Below are 9,725 nucleotides of genomic sequence, written 5' to 3' on the forward strand. Positions count from 1 at the left end.
TTCAAAACACTTTTACTGACAGTAAATGACACTAATGAAACATGATAAAATATGAAGACACTAACAGACACAAATCTGAAAGCACTATGTCATGATCATCATATAAGTTTGATATAATAATCATAAACTCTCATAAACTCATATAATTGAACATTTGTCTATTCTGGACACATATGAGTATATTGCATATGGTGACTTTTTTTAATACCGGCTCAATACACGGATATTTATATACTTTTCCTAAAATATTTGTTATTTGATGGAAACAAAAAATATGACTATTATTTAGAGGTGGTTGTTTTTTAGAGGTTATTATCAAAGTTTTATTGTGCAATAAATAATAACAAACAATAAGAGGAGTACACATTAATCAACTACAAATTGTCCATTTTTTTATGAATTATATCAAAATACATAAAACATTGAAAAAAATACAAAATATGAATATTTGATAAATAAAATAAAATATACAACATAGGTATAGCTAAAATGGTCAATAAAAAAGTATTTTAATTTTAAATTTTGATAATAAAATATTTAAACGGATTGGTAGTTGGTACAACATAGTTTTTATTTAAAATAACAATTTTAATAATATGATAAAAAAATAATAATTTATTGTAATATTAAATTATTCTCAAATAATGGAAAAAAACAAAATGTGTACAATTTTAACAACAAGGATATTTATAAAATATAATTGTTTAAAATGATAAAGTTATATTTTATAATTAACTAAATAAAGTTTTGATTAGGAACAAGTTCAAGGCATTGACGTTATTTTAGTATTATAATTTTGTTTGAGATCATCTCTTACTTTTGGTAAATATTTTAATGCTTCATATTTATTTCCATGCTCAATACATATGTCTACAAACGGCTAAAAATAAGTATCAAAAAAAAAAAGTTTAAAACTATGCAAAAAACTATATTAAATTAGATTAAGTATTTTTACTTCATATCCAATTGGAGACTTTTTTATTTTTGATAACTTTTCAAGCTCATTCCAATCTTCTTGTTTAGCTAGTATAGTTAATCGAGCCCACCAATACCTAAAAATAAGATTATAATATAAATCAACCCAATCAAAAACTTATTATATTTTACATAAAGATAATAAGCATTCTATATATTCTGTTCAAATTAAGAAATTTAAATGGCAGCGATCAGTTTTAACCTGACAGCGGTCAAACAATACTGAGTCAACTATCAGTAAGCCTACCGTATATAGTGAAGTCGGTCATAGACTACATTTCATAATTTGAACAGAGTATAGCAACAGTATATATAATTATACGGTGAATAAGATAATATTCATTATCAGTATCTTATCTTAATAATATTCTTAATAGTATTTGAGCATTTACTAGAGAATTTTTTTAATTAAAAATTATACTGACTAATAAGTAATTAATATTGAATTCAAATAAATTAAAACTTATTTATTTTAGTAATTTTCAACTAAACAAATTAAACCATTATATTTACCTTCTTTCAGGGACTTTGAATTCTGAATGTAATTTGTCAGCAAGTTTCAGTTCATTAATTTCTAATAACTTTAGAAGAGTGTCATGCAGTGTCAAATTACGAAAATTATTTTTTAATTTTTCTTCTAAACTGCTTTGATATCGTATTAACTTTATTTGGCTTTCACAAGTAGTCAACGAAAATTCATCGCGTGTTCTTTTATAACAATTTATGGCTTCATTAATTGATACAGACATTTCTTTGGTGTTCTAGAATGATACATATGCATGCATAATAATAAAGTGTAGGATAAAAATAAATCAGACTTTATAAATATATGATAAATGTTGAAATAATACATTTGATTTAATTGACTCAGTGATATGATAAAGTGCTAACTCTTCATGATTATCTTCTTGAGTGTACATATCCAACAGTGAATACCCCGATTGCTGATGACAATATTTTATGTAAAGAGCTTGAGCAACTGAACTTTTTTTAATTTCCATCTAACAAAAATTAAATATATTTAAATTTAAATTCAGTGATTATGGCTATACAAAAATTGTACAGTTGTTGTTCAGAAAATGTAACGAATTATTTATACTTTAAGTCCTGAACTAACTTGAAATTTTCCAAGTGGCATAGAAGTTTGCATATGAAGTAATACCATATAAACAAGATCAGTATTTCCACTTTCAACAGCTTTTTTCAGGGCAATGTTATCTTGTTGGTATTTTAACAACAGTGGTATTTGCAAATTTACTTGAGTTTCATAATCTAAAAGCTATTACAAATTTTATATTTTATACAATACAGCATAATATATTTTATATTTAACAAAAACGAGTATGAAACTACACTCCTTTCATTTTAACACTCATACTTTGTAACAAACTTGTGCATAAGAATGAGAATTCATCGCTTAACAGACATAGTACACACTACACAGATGGTAAATTTAGTATTGGGCTGGTGTTGCCTAACTGCTACCAACGATAACTGATGACAGCGCAGTATAGTTCTTAATGTCCATCGAGTATGGTAAGAAGATATTAAATATTTTATTATCTTGTTTTAGGTATAAATGTTGATAATAAATATCTAAAATGATTATCAATAAATATTTATGATCAACGATATAAGGTACCTAGCATTTCTAAACTAGCAACATGCGAAAAGAATTGAGGTGATTGCAAAAAACAGAAATAGTACAATAAAATAGAACTTGAATTATTTGAACATGCCATTATCTGTAAAATATTTAGATAACTTTTGTCCTATGTACAAAAATCTTGTTTTCTATATTATATAATATATATGTATATATTGACTGTTTAATATAATATTTTAGGTTGCAAAGACGGTGGGCAATGGATGTAGAGGGTAAAGAAAGCAGTGATAAGAAGTCAGAGAGTACACTGAACAAAAAAGGATTAATACACTGGTATTATGTCCTCATTAGCATAATTTATTATAATCTATTAACAATACTTACAAATGGGTGACGAAAAAACATTGTCCACTAAGTCTGTTTTCACAAATCAGCCCAACACATTTGCCTCATCCATAACAACCACCTGCCACAACTATCATACTATTGTACCATCATTAAAATATCACATGTTATACATACCAAACAAAATATCATTGACATTTTGTCTTAGCGTTTGTTATAATATAGGTATAATAATTTGTAACTGGGATTATTATTCTGTAAATAATAAACCCACCCAGCTTTGCCTCCCAAGATATAATTATATAGCCTATTGAGTATTACTATGTTAATTATACTTTTATAGCAAGTTGTATTCTGCCACTATTTGCAGCAATTTCTGCAATACTATGATATGAAACTCCAGAATACTTTCCAAGTTTATCAGCAATTGTAATTGCTAATTGTTCTCTATCTACTTGTGTTTGTTTCACCTGAAATAACAATATTAAAGACTAATTCAATAAGTAACAAATTTTTTTTTTTTAATATTAACCTTAAATTTGGCCCAATGAGTTAAAATACGGCTAGATCCTAGATTGCTAGACATACGAATATAAGAGGAAGCTTGTAAAGCTAAATAATAATGTCGTTGCCCAACAAGTTTATCCAATAATGTCTGAACTGAAATTTTTTGTAACCTAAATAAAAATAAATAATAAAACTATTTTAACTAATTAATTATAACTACCTAACTAAATTACATTTGTATATGATTTAGGCATACATGTCTACAACTTATATATATATATATTTATACGATTACATACATGATATATTTAATTGAAATAATTTTTATACTTACTGAGGATATGTTATAGAAATACCAATTTTTGGATCCCGGACGGCATTTAGAACTCTAAGTAATCTGCATAAATTTATATATTGGTCTGGATTCCAGTTTGGCAGAAATGTTTTTCCAAATTGAGCAGCCTATTAAAATTATAGTTAATTTTACTTATTGTAATGTAAATTATAGATTACATTCAACTTAGCTGATCCATAATTTAATTTATAATAATTTACATGTAAATATATATTTAAATGTGTTATGATTATATAATAATATGGTAATAAATATATAATTATATAATTTAAATTTTTAATTGTTAAGTAAATTAAGTTTAAATTAATATGCATGTGTTAAATTTTACTAATGGGCATCATATCTATTTATTAATAATAAATAACATTTTAAATTATGGAATATATTATAACATGTTCCCACTAAACTTTAAGAAAAAATTTAGATAGTTCTTTTAAAAATGATAACCCATGTCCCATATTATATATTATATACCATATTAATAAAAGTAGAGCTTAAAAATAATAGGAGCGTTAATATAATACTAATTTTTATTTAAAACAATATATATTCAGTGGCGTCATTTCAATTTTTTTTTTTAATATGCATGACATATAGAGCAGGCCACTATCAATTATTCAGGCCAATAAATTTATAGAGTGGGCCAAATTACTACAATATTGGAATAAAATATTTAAATAAATATTTAAATATGTAAATTTATACCCTGCGCGGTCCAAATGACATCACTGTATATATTATACGGCGTATTTTTTCTTAAAGGTAACACAAAATATTTCAGTTAAGTGACATCAGATTCATAAAAGGTTTACAGGAGGAGATAAGGAATACCTAAACACATTTTTTGATGATTTAAAATTCTTTATATCTTTCAGTAAGCGCATACACAATACTACTCACAATTTTTTAAATAGCAATAGGTGTTTTCAATATAAAATTTTTTAAGTCATTTTGACTTCTTAACCATGATTCTAAAACCAAAATTGACTGAATGACAATGAGCAAATGTTTTAATTTAAGTCATTGTATTTTTTGACAATATTATCCTATAATTTTACAAAGTTTTGTGCAATTCACAAATTTTTTTCATTTATGTTTTAAGACTTAATTAGACTTGAAGTATACGTTTACCTCAAATATTGTTTTATGTACTAAGAATAGTGTAAACAAATTGACACAACATTTGTAATTTTTATTAAATTATTTATCTAACTTATAAATTGTTCAAAATTTAGCCCATCATTCTTCATGCATGACTATAGATGATGCATTACTTACATTTAGGTAGCTGCTAAAATTTGTTCACTTTGAATTTCTATACAAGCATTTACAGTTTTATGTTTAGACTATGCAGAATAGCGTGGAAATTTGTAAAATCATAGAATAATCGTCGACAAATTCAATGATTTAATTTAAAACATTTGCTTGTTGTCTTTCAATCAATTTTGATTTTAGAGCCAAGGTTAAGAGGTCAAAATAACTTTAAAAATTTGGGTTATCTGAATTTTGTATTGAAAATACCTGTAGCTATTTAAGTTGTATTGTACACTGAAAGATTGAAAACATGGAAATTGTCAAAAAATGTGTATTTAGGTAGGTGTCCTCTATCTTCTCCTGAAAACTCCATATCAATCTGAAGTCACTAGACTGAAATATTTTGTGCTACTTTTAGAAGGAAACACACTGTATATGTGGGCAATAACCTAATAAACAATATAATATAAATAGATTAATAATTAATAAATTATAACTTGAAATTTTTAAATTTTGAATTATTATTTTTACAGTTTTACTTAAATGGTTGTACTTATTTAATTTTTATTTTTATATTTTATCTATTTTAGGTTCTTTAATTTCCAAACAGGGCCGGCCTTATATACAATCAATACATGTAATGGCATAAAGGGGCGTCAGAGGTTTCAAAATTATAATTTCATCATAGGGAGAGGTATCAGTTTAATTTTTTGCTCTAGATACTGAAAGAGTTATGGCCAGCCCAATTTCCAAAATTTACTAATTAGAAAAATCAAAACTAACTTTCATCAATAACTTTTGTGTTGATGTATCAATTTCATGTCCTGCAGCTTTAATACAATGGTCTACTGCAGTTTCTAACATTTGATTTACTAAATGTATATATTCATTAGCTCGATGGTTTCGTCTCTAAACATAAAAAAAAACATATTTTTAAGATTTATATATATAAAATATTTATTTACACGAATTACCTCAAATTGTTTGGAAGCCTCAACTAAATAAGAACTAGGGCTAGTACTATTAATACGAAAAATTTCTTGTACATAATGAGGTACTAATTGTAACATATCATTTGAAAAAGCTCCTATTACTCGAACACAGTCAATTTCCGATACCAACCAAATAGGATCAGTATAAATAAAAGATACCTGATCTTCAATTTTACCAATAATCATCACTGTTTCTTCTGATTTAAAATACAACGCTACCCCTTCTGTTCCACACCTATTTAAAAAAAATTATTAAACTACTTAATACATTAAGCATTTATAGTCATAAATACCAAGCCATTTGATCAATGGAACCAGAAAAAGGTTTTTTATAAATCCTATAAACTTTTCGTAAATCTGTAGATCCAATCCAAATTTTATTATCATTATTTAATAGAGCAATATATTTGTGATCAGCTGAAATAGAAATTTTCTTAATTGAATTTGTAAGACTTATATCATTGTTATAATCCGTGTCATTAAATCCAATAAACTGTGAAATTGTAATAAAAATTAAATGTATATTTTTTTTTTTAAGAACATAAACATACTTGTTGTTTGCATTCGGCATGAGAAACAGAATACAATGAGTGATTTGTTGAAATCAGTATATTTGTTTGCCTTTCTAATAATATTATTTCCCATAAATTTGGCAAAATATTCATATCTGTAAAAGTACAAATATTAAATATTTAAAATATTATTTTTAATTTTTAATTAGATACTTTTATTCTATAATAATAAATGTTAACAAATATTTTATTGATAATTATCGAAATATGAGAATAATTATTGGTAAAATAATCTGCAACTATTATTGTATGATTCATTAAAAAAAAGTATTATGGGCAAGGTATAGCTTTATTACATGGCAGGCGTACAGATGGGTCCTCGGTAGTAGCGATAAACAGGTGTTGTCTAATGCCTGTACACCATTCCATAAAAACTGGCTACCAATAAGGTTACTTCTTAAGAGGACGCAACACCCACATGTGTTACCTCCGTCTTACAAGTTTGCAATATAGCAAATTTATGCTCAGCAGATCACGTTTAGATTCTTAGTTTAAAAATTAGAGTGAATTGGCCTATTATTAAACTTGATGGTAAGAATATTATCTGTGTTTGTATGATGGTTTTTAACGATTAATCAGTTTTTAAGTGAGTCATTAGCATTTTTAATTAATGCTATATTATATACACATAACTTGCTAGAAAATTAAACTATTGTAAAAAACCAACATACATATTATATCTAAATATGAATTAAATATATAAAATAAGGGGCATAACATTTTATAATTATATTTTATAGAAATTTTTTATACTATATAGTACATTCATAGATCTCACTATATACAACTATAAGTTGAGATACTACAAAATTATCAGTTTACACTTTTAATATAAAAAGTTAAAATATGTAATATTAAAATTTTCCATAAATACTTTTATTAAATTATAAACATGCCTGGAATATCTGGTAAAATATGAACTTTTACTTTTGTAATATCATTCATTACAAAAATATTGTATGTTTCAGTTAATACTGCTACTATAGTTCTTGTAAAGTTACTCGCAATTCTAGCATCTAATAACTTAACACCTTGTCGGTCCTATAATAAACATATAAAATAGTAAGAATATATAGACACCTAGTCAATTTTAATATTTAAACAACCTTAATCATACTAAAAGTATGTTGATAATTTCCAAACAAATCATAAATAAGAACTAAACCATCATCTTGGCAACATAAAATTTCTTCATTATTTGACCATCCTAAATTGATTAAATGGCCTGAACTCCACTATAAAAATAATAATAGATTAGATTTTTTTCTATTCATTAAATTTATAAACATAAAATGTTTAAAGTTTAATATAGTTGATTAGTAAACAATTATATATTTACATAATAAAATAATACATCAAATACTATATTGAATACAAATACCCTAAATTTTAAATGAAAATTAATAAAACTTTTAGAAAATTCATCTTTATTAGAATTTAAAATTAAATGTTAATATTGAAAAGACTAATACAATTAATATATATATATATGTTTATATATGTTTTACATACCACAAAAGAAGAAATAATTTTTCCGGATGACGTATATACAGAAATGATTGGCTTTCCAACAGTTTTTACAGATACCAATTTTGTTCGATCTCGTATAACAATCACTGGTCCTCCACAAGGTGCTGCAATTACAACAGATGTGCTGATATCTATTTCATTACACCAATACATATCAGAATATATTTCAAGTTTCCTGGAAGAAGTATAAAACAATTTTAATAATAGTTAATATTTTCAAAAAAAAATATTTAAAATACAGGTATTATAACATGGATTTTAAACCTAATATTTGTTTAAAATAAAAACAATGCAAATAAAATATGTATTATAAAACAAAATAATAATTTACTTGCACAATTATATGTACCTAAAAGTTTGTATAATATTATGAATCATAATTATTAATGTTTGTAATCAAATTAATTAAATTTTGAAATGATCAGTTTTAAATTTTAAAAATTTTCAATATTTTTAAGAAGAAAATCATGGTATGTACTAATACAAGTAGTTACATAGAACCCATATAAAATCCAATACGTATTCATTTTATAAAGTCAAGTATCATCCTTTAAAATTTCGATTATGTCATATTAAAAAGATTCAAGTCAAAGTACATTTGCACATAGTATTCTTATACCTGAAGTAATTTTCAGTTCCATATGGAACCCATTCGGATGTAAGTAGTGACATTTTCAAAGTACAATAATACAAATTAAATTTTAAAAAATAAGGTAAAGTGAAGAACAGGCGATGCTTAATTTCTCAATAATCTCATGATGAACATTGTAATTAAAAGAACTGAATTGTGATATCCCTATTTAGATTTAAAATTATGATTCTTATCATTTTTGGATTTTCGACAATAAACTCTTTATTATCTATAATATTAAATATAATCATATTTTATCAAGGTAAAATGATAAGGTCGTGTTGCTTAGAACCACGGATATAGATACTATGGTTGCACGACAGCCTATATTGGATCACGGCGTTGAGCGGCGCAGAATGTTCTTATCAAATCTGACAAAAAGTCGCGTACTACTAGTGCCCTCTACAGTCATTATTATAGAAATCTTGTACCATGTTACCACAGACTACATTTAGTTTGTGATGTTACCATAACTAATAACAATAATAGAGGCTATAGAGAGCGCTAGTATGACGCGACTTTCTATTCATTCTTGATAGGAACATTCTGAGCCGTCATATCCGTGCTCGTTGTGCAACCATAGTATCTACATCCGTGCTTAGAACAAATATAGATATCTATAGCCGTGGCAAATACTACATTTAAACCACAGACTATATAGTCTGTGTTTAAACTATTTAAAGTATCTATTTGCTAAGAGCCATATTACAATACAAGTTCTGCGCCATACACATATAAGTATAGGCGAAAATAGGGTGGGGCTTTTAATAGAATTGCTATAGCCCTCCAAAAAACTAGATACTGATTTAACTACATAATATATTGGAAATCCAATATAGAATTGATCTTTATCCCCCCCTCCCCCCGCAAAACCATCAAATTTCAAACACTATTTGCGCCTATGCTTATAAGTCTATGCTAAAAGCGCGGCTTTAAATCCTTAATCCGTACTTTAGAT

General features: G+C 25.7%; 1 protein-coding gene across 1 annotated transcript; it reads right to left on the reverse strand.

Annotated features, from left to right (window-relative positions):
* Positions 1–546: 546 nt before the first annotated feature.
* Positions 547–8,947, reverse strand: LOC132917306 (vacuolar protein sorting-associated protein 16 homolog). Its single transcript, XM_060977996.1, has 16 exons — positions 8,756–8,947; positions 8,119–8,311; positions 7,713–7,841; positions 7,503–7,647; positions 6,586–6,701; positions 6,328–6,527; positions 6,017–6,269; positions 5,826–5,951; positions 3,768–3,895; positions 3,459–3,603; positions 3,262–3,396; positions 2,093–2,254; positions 1,827–1,976; positions 1,489–1,736; positions 956–1,052; positions 547–880 (listed from the first exon to the last, which is right to left on the reverse strand). The coding sequence occupies exons 1-16, from the start codon at positions 8,806–8,808 to the stop codon at positions 764–766; spliced, it is 2,397 nt and encodes a 798-aa protein (XP_060833979.1). The 5' UTR covers positions 8,809–8,947; the 3' UTR covers positions 547–763.
* Between the last annotated feature and the right edge of the window lie 778 nt (positions 8,948–9,725).

Source organism: Rhopalosiphum padi, chromosome 1 (genome assembly GCF_020882245.1).
Source record: "Rhopalosiphum padi isolate XX-2018 chromosome 1, ASM2088224v1, whole genome shotgun sequence".
Lineage (NCBI taxonomy): Eukaryota > Metazoa > Arthropoda > Insecta > Hemiptera > Aphididae > Rhopalosiphum > Rhopalosiphum padi.